We start from the raw sequence: 17,155 nt of genomic DNA, 5'->3' as shown, positions 1-17,155 counted from the left end.
CTCTCTCCTGGAGCTAATGAAAATCCACATTCATCTATTTAAACATGCTTATATTCACTTTAAAATAGTAATAGTAATGTTAATAGTAAATAAAATAAATCATTTTATTAATTTACATTAATAAGGTAATAAATAAATAAATAAATAAATAAATAAATAAATATATAAATAAATACATCTTTTCCAGCTCATTTTAAATGTCCCGTTCTTTGCGTGTTTTTGAAGCTTTGATTATGTTTACAGTGTGCAATATAACATGAGTTCATGTTTCGCGTGTAAAAAAACAGTATTTTTCACACAATTTACTTGTCTGTATAGCGCTGTTTCCTCTGTCCTAAAAACGGCCTGATGATTTCCTTGTTCTATGAAGTCCCTCCTTCAAAAATACGTAACGAGTTCTGATTGGGCCAGCGCTTCCCGTGTTGTGATTGTACAGCAGCTTAGCACACTTTGCCCAGAAAGGTCCCGCCTCTTACCATAACGCGCTCAATGTTATTGCATAAATGTCTATATTGCCTTATCAATTTGAGCCGGAATCAGACCCGGAGAATATCGGAGAGGATCGATTACAACCTGGCCAGGAAAGACTTTTGCTGGATGTTTCAGAATGGTAAGCTGTCTATTCAGTAGTTTAAACTGATCATTACAAACACCAACAATCGATGGTGTCTGAATGAATTACTACACTTTTATATGCTACGTTTTTCGGATTAGTTTCAATTACCATCTAACGTTAGTTAACAAAGCTAAACAGCGTTGCACTTTGTGTCATGAGTTACATAAACTGTTAAACGGACCAACTTAAATAATAAAATACACTTACCGCTTGTGCACCATAAACAACGCCTTCTCCAGACAAAGAGGGAACTGCGTCATCTTTAAGAATAATCTTTCTGCGAATCCGGCATTAAACTGATTGAGATTGAGGAAGCAGTCCTCAGCAAAATGTGCTGCACATAGTTTCATTGATCTCTACGTACATCATCCGTGGGAAGGCCAAACAAAGGTGATTTGACTCCGGGATGAAAATAACAGCGTTTCAATGGCATGGCGACAAACACACTCTACAAAAAAACGCTTCCTATTCTCGACCTGCGAGAGCAAAAGGACAACGCCCCTGAATTTGCGTGTTCTTGTGGGCGGAGGGTTCAACAAACGGTTTTAGTTGCGTTATTAAAGCAGGAAGTGCAGCGGTGTAGTCCAAACCGGCCGTTCGCTGTAGTCTTTGAAAGGGAACTTCTGTTAAATAAAATATCTCGCTTGGTATTTAACTTTGAGCTTTATAATTTTACAGGTATAATTTATGCTCAAACAGCAACATTACACACGAACTAAAGTTTGAAAGATGGAATCGCAAAGAATGTGACCTTTAAAGATCTAGTTATGATTATTTTGTTTGTTTTGCTCAGTATGAGGGGAAAAAAAGGAAGTAAAATCTCACACATTAATAAGGTAAATGTGTGCTTTTTAAAACTGTATTTTAAAACATTAGTTTTTCACAAAACGTGGATATTATAAACCACAATTGGAATATTTTTATGTTAAAGGCCCATTAAAGTGGCTTGAAATGCACAGCTTTTTGTTTCGTCATTATTTCCATTGAAACAGGAAGACAGGGCGGGACATATTGAACAGCTCCTCTCCTTTAAAGGGTTGGTTGCATGCAATCACTTTTTTTTTTACTTTAGTTAGTGAGTAATGTTGCTGCTTGAGCATAAACAGTATTTGAAAAGTTACAGTACTGGAAGTTCAATGCAAATGGAGATATTGTTATGTTAAAGTTATGGCAGTTTATTGCCTACAAAAACGGCCGGTTTGGACTACAACGAGCTTCTTCCTGGGTTGGTGACATCATAAACCCTTGCTAGTCACCGCAGATGTGACTTCTGCCCGTAATGGTAAGGGGCGTGGCATTTCTGGGAACCTGTTCTAGGCACTTCAGCCAATAAAAATACATGAAACTACATTTGGCCATCTACCCCAGCTGCCGCTAGGGTATGTCTAGATTTCTAGGCTAATTGATCCATGTTTGCGACTGTAAGTTTTGAACACTTGCGTATACATCTTCTAAATGCATTTTTTTTTATTGATTTGGAGCACACTAGCTTATAGATACCAGTAAGGCTAACATATTCAAACTAAAATCCCCAAAAACGTACATTTGAAATTATGATTGTGTGCGTGCGTGCATGTGTGTGTGTGTGTATATATATATTTTTGTATGATTTCCTGTAGTTCAAACAGTTGAGTCAGTGCAAATAGTGCAAAACATTTTTGCAGGTCAAATTTAATACATAATACATCAATCAAACTTATTAAATCAGTATTAATGCATCCTGCCTTATATTCATCTGGTGGACACTTGGGCACATTTGCGAAATCACGTTTTAACAATGTAATCTTTCTTTGTACCTGTCCTTGGTGCCATTATTGCTGTGAGTGTGTGACTCAAAAAGTATCGTGTTCACTGCTATCGACGTAATGTGATGAACTAAAGCACTGCCATTATAATGAAAGAATCTGTTGAGTCGTGCTACGTTGCTCACTCGATAGGGTGTTCAAATACATCAATCGCATATTAAATCAAGTGCCATTGCAATGAAAATTGCTGCAGTGCATAGATTAAAAACTAAACAAAAAAACAAGCTGGAAAGAACAAACGCAGCTTTTGGAAAACCTTCAGGGCTTCGTCTACTCACACCCCTGGTGCTAAGAAAAAAGTTTGGCTTCACAATCTTTCATCAAAATCTAATAACTTGTTCAATCAATTCCCGATGGATAAAATCAAGTCCCATTGAATATTCTGTTTCAGTCTGAAATACGTCATTTTATAAAACTTCCCTTGCATAAATCCTGTCAGTATGAACTTCTTTCGTGTTGACAGGGGAATTTGATAACCCCTCAGCATTAAACAGTTATTCATGGTTCTTCAGACAGAAACCTTACTTCACCTTTAACTTGTGTCAACATCTGGCTTTTCAAACCCTTTAAAATATAAAGTAATCTAAAGTCTTTATGTAATCCCTGAGAAACAGTCTGAACTCCAGAACCTTACCAAGTAGTCAATGCAGAACTCTGAGAGCTAGACATCCAGAGGTGGGATGGTCTTGCTCTGTCTGAACACCAGCCGATGACACAACTTAAAGCCCGGCATCTCCCGGCATCTTCCTACGGCACAGCTTGTACTCACACAGAGTCCAGCCAGGGACACAAGCGCACTCTTTCCACGCATACGCACAAACACGCTTCTAAAAATATCCATAGGAACAAGCTTTGGCATGATTCATCTTCAACTTTAGAAGAAAAAAAAGCATCAACATCAAAATCTTGTAGCAGAATGTTTATCGTCATTGAAGCCAAAACCAAGTGAGAATGCCTACAGACGTGATGATGTCCTTTTGCTTCAGGCTTAACATGAACCATGTGCTATTTGTGAACAGTAGACTTGTGAATTTCCCCTCAGAGGTTTCTTCAGCAGCAAAACCTGGGCTGTAGCATTGCATTTTAGTATCAAGATCAAGGAATTTTTTTGTACAAAAGTGTTGTGTGTGTTTGTGTGAGTGTGTGTGTGTGTGTGTGTGTGTGTGTGTGTGTGTGTGTGTGTGTGTGTGTGTGTGTGTGTGTGTGTGTGTGTGTGTGTGTGTGTGTGTGTGTGTGTGTGTGTGTGTGTGTGAGCGAGCCTGTTTATGTGGTTTATGAGGACACAAATTTGTATAACTACATGGGTATTACACTGGTATTATACTATAAATGTGGTTTATGAGGACATATCAAATGTCCTCATAAATCAAATGGCCTTATAAACATACTAAATGATGTTTTTTTGAGAAAGTAAAAATGCAGAATGTTTCCTGTGATGGGTAGGTTTAGGGGCAGGGGCAGTGTAAGGGGATAGAAAATACGGTTTGTACAGTATAAAATCCATTACGCCTATGGAAAGTCCCTGTAAACCACATAGGCCAACGTGTGTGTGTGTGTGTGTGTGTGTGTGTGTGTGTGTGTGTGTGTGTGTGTGTGTGTGTGTGTGTGTGTGTGTGTGTGTGTGTGTGTGTGTGTGTGTGTGTGTGTGTGTGTGTGTGCGTGTGTGTGTGTGTGTGTGTGTGTGAGTTTTTTTTAGAAGGTAAAAATGCAGAATGTGTGGCTAGGTGTAGATTTAGGGGTAGGGGCAGTGTAAGGGGATAGAAAATACAGTTTGTACAAAAAACCATTACGCCTATGGAATCTACTCACAAAAACAAATGTGTGTGTGCGTGCGTGCATGCGGCCTGGTAAACCCTACGTTATGGGGACAAAATGTCCCCACAAAGATGGCAATATCCGAAATCCTTGTCCTTGGGGGGATATTTTTAGGTCCCCATGAGGAAAACATCTTATAAATCACACAGAAGGATTTTTTTTCGAGAAAGTAAAAATGTGGAATGTTTCCTGTGATGGGTAGGTTTAGGGGCAGGGGCAGTGTTGTACAGTGTGAAATCCATTACGCCTATGGAAAGTCCCCATTAAACATGGAAACATGACATGTGCGTGTGTGTGTGTACTGCCTGGCCAAAGAAAAATAAAACATTGGATTAAAATAGGCAAATGCTTGAGAGTCAATCATTGCAGTGATTTTTATGTTTCTAGCATTTTTATGTTCGGCAACAGTTCTTCTTACCCTAACTGATGGAGTTTTTTGCCTTAAACAAAAATTTAGGAAGACACGTCACAGTCATATTCCAGGATGACAATGTCACTATTCATCAGGCTCAAATTGGGAAAGAATAGTTGTGAGGGTGCATGAAGAATCATTTCCCACATGAATCGGCATTTGGCACCACTAAGTCCAGACCTTAAATTCATTGAAAGTCTTTTGGATGTGCTGGAATAGACTTTACAGAGTGTTGGACTCACAACATGCATCCATTTTTGGTCAATATCTTGTACTTGTCTCAGTTAGGGTTAGAAGAACTGTTTCCAAACAAATATAACATGCTAGAAACATAATAATCACTGCAATAATGATCCAATCCTAGACTCTTAAGTATTTGCCTATTTAAGTCCAAACATTGGTATTTAATGATAAAATGTAATGTATTTTTGTGATGTCAAACCTGACTTTGGCATCATTACTTCATTACTTCATTATCATATGCTGAATTGCTGCTCAAGGAACATTTATTATTATCAAACAGTTGTGCTGCTTAATATTGTTGTGGAAGCCATTATACCGTTTCCCAGCTTTCTTTGATGATTGGAAAGTTCAGCATTCATTTAAAATAGTAACCTTTTGTAACAATTCAATTGTCTTAATTGCCATTTAATGCATCATTAGTCAATAATAATAAAAATCATACTAACCCTGGTAGTGTATATTCATTTATTACTAGTTTCTAAATGTCTGTTAAACACTGTACAAATCATCTTTGTTGCATGCGAAGCTGTAGTCAATGTTGTTTGGGTCATGTTCTAATTTTTTTCCAGAAAAGAGTGGTGTTTTATTTGATGCACAGCCGTTGATTTGATGTTGTTGAAAAGACTGTTTATTTTACTGTACAATCTATGTACAATAATGGGGTTATTTTGCTTTTATAATTAGCATTACTGTTTGGTCACTCTGTAGATTAGGATCCAATTCTCCCAATTAACTACAACCTTTGAGTCAATAAACTCCTAATGACTGCTTATTATTAGTTAGTTAGGTAGTTGTTAAGTTTAGGCTTTGGGTAGGATTAATGATGTAGAATAAAGCATTTATATGTGTTTTATACGTACTAATAAACAGCCAATATCCTAGTAATATGCATGTTTATAAGCAACTAGTTAATAGTAAGAATTAGACCTTAAACTAAAGTGTTACCCACTGTTTAATCCTGGCTGTCTGGGTTCCTATCAGAACAGACTGTGACCCACCAGAGAACCACTGCTTCAACGTTTTCTCTATTCAGAATATGAAAATGAAAACATGTGGTTTTGATATTCTATGTGAAGTGTGCAATTGAATTATGCTTTCAAGTACTCAGCACAATTGCAAAGGAAATTCCTCCATAAGGATTAGCTTTTGTGGAGTTCTGTCTTCATAGCATTGGCATCCTGATACTATGAAGAAGATTACGGGCTGCTGCGAGTGGAATTAGTCCGACGGCCCTGTCAAAGTCAGGCTGATTAGAACAAGTAGAAATGGGGCGGTGTCATGTTTACATCTGTTAATGTCAATCTCCCTCTTTTATTTCACTGTTCCCGCTCAGCTGAACGATGGCAGGTTTACCGTCACGCAGCTGGTTGGCATGTTGAGGGGGATCGCAGCTGGCATGAAGTACCTGTCCGACATGAACTATGTCCATCGTGACCTGGCTGCTCGCAACGTGCTCGTCAACAGCAACCTGGTGTGCAAAGTGTCCGACTTTGGCCTCTCTCGCTTTTTAGATGACAACTCCTCGGACCCGACCTACACCAGCTCATTGGTGAGTTCAGATAAGGCCATACGTGTTTGCTATTTTTATATAACAATATAATAGGCAGTAATGAAATAACCTTGTTCCAACAAATCCTTCCATTCCCACTAAGCCATTATTGTTGCTTATATCTTAAAGTACACTGTAAATTCCAACAGTTATTATAACTTACCACTTTTTGTTAACTTTACTTAATTTGAACTTAACTGTTAAAATCTAGTCATCTGTACTATTCACATACTATGCCTTTTTACTCACAAAACCCAAATTAAGATTAATTGACTGATTTGAGTACCATTTTGTCAAGCCAAAAAAAGAAACAAAGACGGGGCAACACTGAAAAAAGGTGTGTTGGATTTACATGATTTAATCATGTGCATCGGTTCCACATGATTCAATTAAGTTCAACATAATTTGTTCACATAACTTTAACATCATGGAATGAAGTCATTTTTAAGTAACCCAATTGAGTAGTCTCAAAATGATTTTAATATGGCTTCCTAACAACATGGCGTGCACAGGGGGGCTTGAGACCCTGCCTCTTTAATCAAATCACAAGCTTATTTTGTTTTTTGTATATTTTTGTGGTCACTTGACTGATTAATAAGACTGTACTAACTAGCGTTCATTCTGTTAGTCAGCAATAGCACATAATGAACATGTCAAGTACTATGAAATGCTCTTTAATGACATGAGCTGTCTCAGTCCACAGCCTAAGCAATCGCTCTGCTCTTCTCCACTATGGTAACCCAGTATAATTCAAATGATTCTAATGATTCATATTCCAACATAATTAAACATTAAACACTATTAAACAATATAAAGTCTCCCCCTTATCTAATTTTGTCCAAAAAATCACATAATATAACACTTAAGTCAAGTGTAAGCTTAAAACCAGTTAGGTGGTTCTACATCAGTATTAGGGTAAGGGCTACATTTTCAGACAAAATATGTTAAACTAGGAGCACGTTTTACTTGCAAAATCACGGGTGCTATTTATTTAGTCAGCCACCAATTGTGCACGTTCTCCCACTTAAAAAGATGAGAGAAGCCTGTAATTTTCATCATAGGTACACTTCAACTATGTGAGACAGAATGAGAAAAAAATCCAGAAATCCAAAGAGCTGTCAAAGGACACCAGAAACAAAATTGTAGACTGAATCTGCAATAGCTAAACAGCTTGGTGTGAAGAAATTGACTGTGAGAGCAATTATTAGAAAATAGAAGACATACAAGACCACTGATAATCTCCCTCGATCTGGGGCTCCACACAAGATCTCACCCCGTGGGGTCACAATAATCACAAAAAGGGTGGGCAAAAGGGACCTAGTGGATGACCTTCAGAGAGCTGTGACCAAAGTAACAAAGTTACTGTCTGAAGTTTGCTAGAGAGCATTTTGATGATCCAGAAGAGGATTAGGAGAATTTCAGATTGTCAGATGTAACCAAAATAGAACTTTTTGGTAAAAACTTACCATGTTTGGAGAAGAAAAAATGCTGAGTTGCACCATACCTACTATAAAGCATGGGGGTGGAAACATCATACTTTGGGGCTGTTTTTCTGCAAAGGGACGAGGACGACTGATCCGTGTAAAGGAATGGATGAATGGGGCCATGTATCATGAGATTTTCAGTAAAAACCTCCTTCTATCAGCAAGGGCATTGAAGATGAAACGTGGCTGGGTCGTTCAGCATGACAGTGATGCCAAACACACCGCCCGGGCAATGAAGGAGTGGCTTCGTAAGAAGCATTTCAAGGTCCTGGAGTGGCCTAGCCAGTCTCCAGATTTTAATCCCATAGAAAATCTTTGGAGGGAGTTGTAAATCTGTGTTGCCCAGCGACAGCCCCAGAACATCACTGCTCTAGAGGAGATCTGCATGGAGGAATGGACCAAACTAGCAACAGTGTGTAAAAACCTTGTGGCGACAAAGGGTATATAACAAAGTATTGATGTGATTTTCTTTTTTTCTCATTCTGTCTCTCACAGTTGAAGTGTACCTATGATGAAAATGACAAGCCTCTCATGTTTTTAAGCAGGACAACTTGCACAATTGGTGGCTGACTAAATAATTTTTGCTCCACTGTATGTTAGCATGATGCTATTCATTTGAGTAATCATTATGGTATCAATTGTCAATACCATAGTAATTTGATATACACCATGATACTGAATGGTTACCATATCGAATACCCTGTTATTTAAAGAATATAAAGTATAAAGTATATGAGAGCGTACATATATTGTGGTATTTATTTATGCACTTGATACATATCGAAAAACCATGTTAGTAGGCTACTGTTTGGTATATTTGTCAATATTAACCTAAAAGTTCCCATGAAATAAATAATTGTTGTGGATTTTATTCCATGTCTGTTAGCTTTGAGGGAATTCAGAGAACATTAGATTCAGGTGCCAGGCTGAAATGTAGCGATATCTGCGCTTTACAGATACAGTGTGCATTAAGAATTGATAAGAACAGCATTGACCATCAGAATCATGAGTACAGATGGCATTCTTGATATGTGGAAGAAGCCTGTCTCTATCTCTGTCTGTTGGAAACATATGGAAGTAGTCAGTACAGTATGTGATGGCTTGTTCAATGTGTCCGACATGATAGGCGGCAGATAAGGGAATTGAAGGACTAGAATCCCATAAAATTCCTTTCAGTTTATTTTTAGACTCTATTGGCTAAAAATGTTGAGTAAATATTTGTGTTGTTATGCTACTACTCAGTATTAGTAGAAGTGAAGATTTAGCTCGTTTAGCTCGTACTTTGCTTGGATTAGTTTATTGATTAGCTTCCCCATGCACGTTGTCTGTTTCAGGGATAGATCAAACTGCTATGTTTAAAGTCGGCCATCTTATTTTGACTGGTTTTCATCTTAGATTAATGAACCCAGCGATGTACCCTGTGGGGAGAAAGCCGTGAGTTGGGGCCGAGGCTTCGCTCTAATTAGGCAGCTGAAGACTCCAGCCACGTCGTTGGTTTTAAAGTCTGTGTTGGAATTTAATGGCTTCTCTGTGTGTATGTGTGCTATCATATAGGGGGGAAAGATCCCAATCCGCTGGACTGCTCCAGAGGCGATCGCCTTCAGGAAGTTCACTTCGGCCAGTGATGTGTGGAGCTACGGCATCGTGATGTGGGAGGTCATGTCATTCGGGGAGCGGCCATATTGGGACATGAGCAATCAAGATGTATGTCTACTTTTTAATGTTACTGTCCAGATGAATCACATGTTTAAGGTAACATTTTAGAATAAAATGAATGCATACCTCAGATCTTTAGTGACCCATGCGATTAATTTTTTCTGTTTAACTTGTTAAAAATATAATTATTTTTAAAAGTTAAAAATGCAATTAACACAGTATCAGTTCTCTTTTGCGCTTGAATGGGCAAGCACACAAAAGTATGCCAACATGTCCAATTTGTCGAGTATCCTTTTAAGCACAGTCTTTTGAGTTAAAAAGTATTAAATAAACACAGTTGTGAGGATTTTCGACTTTATTTCTGTATATTTCCTAGCTGTATGTCAAATATTTTAAATATACTGTCTTTATGTGAGAGATTAAATGTGAAATTGTATATGAAATTTAATATAAAGATATATTAAAAACTTTAATGTTAGGTGTGAAAATTGTTTTAATCAATTGACAGCACTAATGTGTGTGTGTGTGCGTGTGTATGCGTGTGCGCGCGTGCGCGTGTGTGCGTGTGTGTGTGTATCATTATTATTATTATTATTATTATTATTAATTAATTTATTAAAAATTTTATTTAATGAAAAGCACATACCTTTGACCAGACGTGCTGCTGAGATAAATAATTAAAAAGAAAGGAAATAAGTATTCATGCTTTTGTTTTTGCTTAGTGTTTTTAAATTATTATTATTATTATTCTCAATGATGATTCTAAAATTTAAGCATATTTAAACAAAAAATCAAGTTGTTACAGTATTTATTACTGTTATACAGTAAAAGAAATACAATAACATCAATGTTTTATGTAAATCAATATAAATAAAGGGTATGACAACATATACCACAACTATACTAAATAAACTTCGCATTTTGAATAAGATGGTGTATAAAAATAATAAATGTTTATGGTACTTAATGTTTTAATGTCGTTTTATTTATATATATATATATATATATATATATATATATATATATATATATATATATATATATATATATTTATTTATTTATTTTTTATTTATTTTTTTTTTGTCTATATCGCAAGCACAGTGCTATATGTCTTATTCTGAGATGCTCCTATAAAGGTTCTCTTATGCCCCTATTAATCTTTATTATGGTTTAACTGTTGTAACATTCCAGACGCATACTGTACGCCTAATAAAACTCTGCATACTGCCGAGTTTGTCCTAATGCAAAAGGACAGTGTAACTGCTCTGTCTGTTGATGCTGTAGGTAATGAACGCAGTGGAGCAGGACTACAGGCTGCCTCCTCCCATGGACTGCCCCGCAGTGCTGCACCAGCTGATGCTGGAGTGCTGGGTGAAGGAGCGGAACATGAGGCCACGCTTCGGACAGATCGTCAGCACACTTGACAAGCTCCTCCGCAACGCCGCAAGCCTCAAAGTGCTTACCAGTACACACTCAGGGTGAGCAGAAAACAGACGGGTCAATTCTGGCTTTGACTTACAGGAAAAGATGGATCTTTCAGCTGAAATGTAGTTTGTGGAATTATAATTGGCAGAGCAAAAGAGTGCATTGTTACTGCTATTTCGTCAAATTTGTCATATTGTCAGAACATTAAAAATAACAAGGAAAAAAGTCACAGTTGTTAAATATAAAGTTACATTGTAGGACGAAACGTTGCAATTACAGAAAACAAACTGACAATTACAAGAATCACAATAATAAAGTTGAAGTCACAATGGCAGGATAAAATCTAATTTTGAGGTTTAAAAACACCAAGTTTTGTCATGAAAATCTAGATGGTGCAGGATGATGGGTCCTTAGCAAACTGACTTTTACAATGTTAACTGCATGGCTCAAGCTGATTGGTTCTTGTTGCATCTGCAGCCTGCTTCTTAACATTTAACCCTTAAACACATACCTCTGGTCTTTAGTGACCCGGGACGTCATTTGCTACCCTCCTACTCATATATATATATTTTTAATTAGGCATCAATCTTCTTAGTATTCCTCAACCAGTTCATTATAAACAATATAAAAAGAAAAAAAACATAATAGAAAACACTTTATTGTACAGTGTCCTTGTTACATATGTTACATGTACTTACCATAGTGATAACAGTAAATTATGCATAATTACATGCAACTAACCCTAAATCAAACCCTTATCCTAAGTACATGTAGTTAATTAATATTACCCAGTAATTAAATATATAATAATATAACTGTAATAATGACACCTTTAAATAAAGTGTAACCAAATAATACAAATATAAAAGAATGTCTGTTATCCCATGTATTTTTTTTTTTATGCTAACAACACGAGGTGTGTAACAGTGTAAGTATATTTTTTCCCTGTACAACAATAATTGAATATTTGATGACTTGAGTGAAATGTCTGATACACAATGATGAAGTGGCCTTTCACTCATAGTTACCGCAGGCAGGAAACTAAAGAATGGGAAGTATCATCAGTAAAACTTAAAATGGCACCGTGATTTACTGCAGAGCAAGTACCGAACGCAGTCAAATATTAGTGTCACTGTCACTTGATGGTGGATCTAGTGAAGAAGCTGTCAGCGATCAAAATATTGATTTTGAAAATGTTGAAAATGATCGTTTTTAGAATATGTTTGAGATGGCGAATATAAGCCAGATACTGAATGTACTGGGAAATGAGCTCTGGCGAGGACAGTGATGATGGTATAAAACATCTGCTCATACTGAACCCTTCCATGCTCCAAAAGTTCACAAAATATGCTTTATTTTATTCGTCTGTAATTGTTACTCTAATATCAGGAGAGTTTTATATTATCGCGACAGGTAGAGATCCATCCGTGTTAGATATAGATCCGGGTCGCTAAAGCCGAATAGGTAATAATGATTGCCGAAACATTCTTGCATTTGACAGTTAAATAGTTGGTGTGTGTTTGCTGTAGCAGTTTGCAGCGCACTTTCAAAGTACCTCTGAAACCCTCCATCTTCCCCAGCTCCACTTGTATAGATCTGCTACAAGCAATTTCATATGCTACATGTGCTTACATGCTCACAGCAGCGTGTCTGTGCGTGTGTATTAGCAGTAGCAAGTTTCTGTAAGCAGTACTACACCGCAGCATAGCAGATTTATTCAGCCAAGACCAAAGGTTAACATTGTTATATCCATTGCCATGCTAAACTCTTCAGAGATCTGTCATGAGAGAATAGTGGTTACTATAAATGTGTTTATAAAAGTTGTGATTGTGAGATATAAAGTTACTTTTTAAAAATAAACAAATTCCTAGCAGAAACAGACAGAAAAGAAACTGTGGCATACAGTGAGGGTAATGGGAAATGTTTGTTCATATTGGGATCTCTGACATTTGATTGATCATGGTGAATCTAAGTACAGTTTGTGCCATCGCTGAGATCTCTACATGAGGAGATGTGAGATTACTAGCGAGAAACACCTAAGAAGCAGCTCTCCATTCCATCTCATTGCAGTCTAGGAGAAATAATCAAGATATTATAAAGGGATCTCTCTTTCCTACGGGTAAAGCACGAGCTGAATTTTTAAACTGAACGTGTAGCAAAATAGCTATCACCATAGGCTAGCCCCTCCCGCGCCTCACAATGCAAACCGTTGTTTACCGTGCAGGGCTTTTCCCCCCACCCAACTCCTCACGATAAGCAGTTTCAACCACATAAATTATCCAGCAAATAAATGCAATCTATAACACTGCTGAGTCTTAGTCAAAATAAGCACGCTCATTTCACTCGCGTTTGTAAATGCACGCCGTTAGCCTAGAGCGTTTTGAACCGCACCGTCTTGGGAAACGGAGTAACGGCTGACTTACACACAGTGCAGTGCCCTTTCCTCTTCACTGGCTGCTGTGTCTGCTCGCTGGGGAAGCTGGTTCAGTTCAGACCAGGGCTAGCGGAGGTGGTGGAGAGCGCTTAATAAGGGAGATGGAGGAGATGCTAAAAGAGAGCAATGACTTTAATTAGTCAGCTAATGATCTTTTTAATGTGCCGGCAGTGGAGCCTCGTGTCCAACGGTCGAGTGTGTACGTGCGCGGGTGCGTCATGTCTCCGCGTGACGCTGCATGCTGATGGCCTGTGTATGATTCATTTATGTTTGAATCTGTATGCACGAGCAGCCCTGCTCAGGCTGTTGACATGCCATGATCCAATCTCCAGAGACAGCTGTGTGTCTGTGTGCGTGATTACTATCCTCATTTGAGGGCATACGCATTTGGCCTTTTTTATTGGAAATTTATGGAATAATGAAAAAATTAAATAGATGAAAATACTGTCATTGTTTACTCTCATGTTGTATGTGCTGTCATGGTAACACTTTATTTTATAGTGCTTGCCACGTTACAATTACTTTCTATATGAATAACATTAAATTATCCATACTTAAAAATCCATACAAACAATTTAATTAACCCTAAACCGTATAGTAATTACAGTAATACCTGTACTTGTTGGTGTAATTACACTTTTACAAGAATCTTCAAAATTCTGAATTAAGTTGAGAATGGAAATTGTAATTAAATTTCTAAATTTAAACTGAAATTGCAAACATAATTATTGAAATTTGAATTTGTTAATTAGTAAATGCGTATAAATAGTACGAGTGTGCAATGTCGTGGAATGTATACTCAATGTGAAGCTCATTTTGGCGTGCATATGCTACGCTGTTTTTCACGTGCATATGATACGCACTTTATGGCGTGTATATGACGCTCTTGGGTAGGATTAGGGTGGTGGGGTGGGGGGGTTCATACGTATAATAATACGCCATAAAGTGCGTATCATATGCAAGCAAAAAACAGCGTAGCATATACACGCCAAAATGAGTTTAGTCGTATACATTCCACAACATTGCACTCTCGTACTATTTATACGCATTTACATGTGATCGGGTTGGTCAAGAAAAGACAGACAGACAAACAGGTGATAGATAGATAGATAGATAGATAGATAGATAGATAGATAGATAGATAGATAGATAGATAGATAGATAGATAGATAGATAGATAGATAGATAGATAGATAGATAGATAGATAGATAGATAGATGATGGATGGATGGATGGATGGATGGACGGACGGACGGACGGACGGACAGACAGATAGACAGACGATAGATAGATAGATAGATAGATAGATAGATAGATAGATAGATAGATAGATAGATAGATAGATAGATAGATAGACAGACGGACGGACGGACGGACGGACAGATAGACAGACAATAGATAGATAGATAGATAGATAGATAGATAGACAGACAGACAGACAGACAGACAGACAGACAGACAGACAGACAGACAGGCGCTGATAGATAGATAGATAGATAGATAGATAGATAGATAGATAGACAGACAGACAGACAGACAGACAGACAGACAGACAGACAGACAGACAGACAGACATGCGCTGATAGATAGATAGATAGATAGATAGATAGATAGATAGATAGATAGATAGATAGATAGATAGACAGACAGACAGACAGACAGACAGACAGACAGACAGACAGACAGACAGACAGGCGCTGATAGATAGATAGATAGATAGATAGATAGATAGATAGATAGATAGATAGATAGATAGATAGACAGACAGACAGACAGACAGACAGACAGACAGACAGACAGACAGACAGACAGACAGACAGACAGACAGACAGACCAGGGTAAAACAGTTTCCCAGAATGTAGTTCCATAATCCCTTTTCCTGTCATTCATGTTCAATTTCCAATTAAACATTTGGTGGGGTGTGACCAATTCGAATCCAATTTGAATTCCTCTTTGACATTAATTAATGATAGAATTGTCATGTCATGTGAACTATCCCTTGAAATGAAAACCTTCAGTGCTGTCACATGTCAGTGTTTCCTGCATTAGCTGATTTTTGCTTTGCATTTCCCTCTCTACAGTGATCTCTGTCGAATTGGCGGGACGCTGCCGAGTCACCAAAGGAAGAGTATAGGAGATGCACAAGACATGAAAGAACAAATGAGCCAAACTCTTCCCATACGGGTTTGACTGATTAAAAAAAACACCTGCTAGCCTCCAGGCTAGCATCAAAATCCTGTTTCAAGAGCAAACCTGACTGGCACAATCCATATAAAGCCCATGGAAAATTACTGGAAATGACTTTTGCTTGAAGAGCCAATGGAAAACCTGTATACAATTTGGGACAGTGTTGCACCCCTCCCAACGAGCCTGTGGAAAACTACGCCGTGTCCAATGGAAAACTGTATCAGCCTGACGGGCAGTCTGTGTATGGAACACCTGGAGAGTGCTGGGAAAACACAGCACATGTTAATTGGAATTCTGTATGATGGCGCCTCAGGCAATCGTCTTTGTTCTTTTCCTCCCTTTTCTCATGACTGTCTCATGTTTACACTGAATTTTCATTACATGGATTAAATTGACGACATTTCTTCTTCTCAGGTTCAGTTTGCATGTGTGCATGTCTTTCTCTATTGGAAAAAAAAGATCACTCTCTTCCTTAACTCAAATCCCTTCCATTCTTCCTCTCATTTGCCGAGGCCACAAACAAAGAGACGGACTTGAGAATTATAAGCTAACTGTAATAATGTTTAAAATATGTATTAAATGTAAGCCGGGACTGTTTGATGTTGGCTTGAGGGTATTTTGCCGCTCGTTTCCCTCAAAGACTTGTTTCTTCTGATCTTTTCTTCATATTGAAGAAAGGAAGAGAGGAGTGGAACACATGAAAGTTTCAAACTGGGCAGGATGGACTCAAACTTTAACTTTCAGAAAGAGGCGAGAAAATGTTCAAAGAATGGAAAGTCCTTTAAGGGCAAGTTGACTTGAAGTGGATTGTTACGATTCAAGAGAGGTGTTTTATTTACCTCCATTGTATTTTGTCTTCCATGAAACGCTCTTGAGAGATTTCTCCACGTGGAGGACTTCGGACTGTGATTTAACAATTCCCGTTTCCTCTGCTGGTGAGCGAAGGGGAATTTTGATCTGTGTGTGTGTGTGTGTGTGTGTGTGTGTGTGTGTGTGTGTGTGTGTGTGTGTGTGTGTGTGTGTGTGTGTGTGTGTGTGTGTGTGTGTGTGTGTGTGTGTGTGTGTGTGTGTGTGTGTGTGTGTGTGTGTGTGTGTACAGTATGATTATGTGTGCTTGAGTGAGCCAGTCGAGCTCTACAGCTTTACATGCATGCCATATTCAAAACTCAAACTTATCTGAGAGGGGAGACAACAACAGGTTGACTTGAGAGCTGTTGTTTGATGAATATTCCACTTATTTTAATTCAGTCTGTTCAAATATGCATAACTGTGTAAATAAATGCCTCATAAGAACTGAAGAGTCATCGACATGATTATAATGGCTAATTCATGAGACCCATGACACCTACATGAAATGTTCCAATCTGCTACATTCAATGTTTAGTGCAAAGAAATGCTACATTGCTGTGTTTTGCTTCAAACTCTATTGCGTGCCTCCTTCAAAACACATGAACACGCAAAGCCAGAGCAGATTCTGCTAAGCAATGTGAGACGAGAAACGGTGTCATGACATTTCGGGTCCTCCCTCA

The 17,155-nt window shown here is 37.9% G+C and overlaps 1 protein-coding gene across 1 annotated transcript in view; it reads left to right on the top strand.

The window, feature by feature from the left end:
• The window catches only part of ephb3a (eph receptor B3a), a 49,601-nt gene extending 32,682 nt beyond the window's left edge, over window positions 1–16,919 (top strand). Inside the window, exons 13-16 of the mRNA XM_067454268.1 lie at window positions 6,225–6,440; window positions 9,479–9,628; window positions 10,865–11,058; window positions 15,521–16,919. Of these exons, the coding sequence (XP_067310369.1) occupies window positions 6,225–6,440; window positions 9,479–9,628; window positions 10,865–11,058; window positions 15,521–15,629 (669 nt within the window). The 3' untranslated portion in view covers window positions 15,630–16,919. The remainder of the gene's footprint in view (window positions 1–6,224; window positions 6,441–9,478; window positions 9,629–10,864; window positions 11,059–15,520) is intronic.
• Window positions 16,920–17,155: the final 236 nt, after the last annotated feature.

This window comes from Pseudorasbora parva, chromosome 9 (genome assembly GCF_024679245.1).
Source record: "Pseudorasbora parva isolate DD20220531a chromosome 9, ASM2467924v1, whole genome shotgun sequence".
NCBI lineage: Eukaryota > Metazoa > Chordata > Actinopteri > Cypriniformes > Gobionidae > Pseudorasbora > Pseudorasbora parva.
The sequence above is the reverse complement of the archived record's forward strand: the minus strand, read 5'-3'. Positions and strand labels throughout refer to the sequence as shown.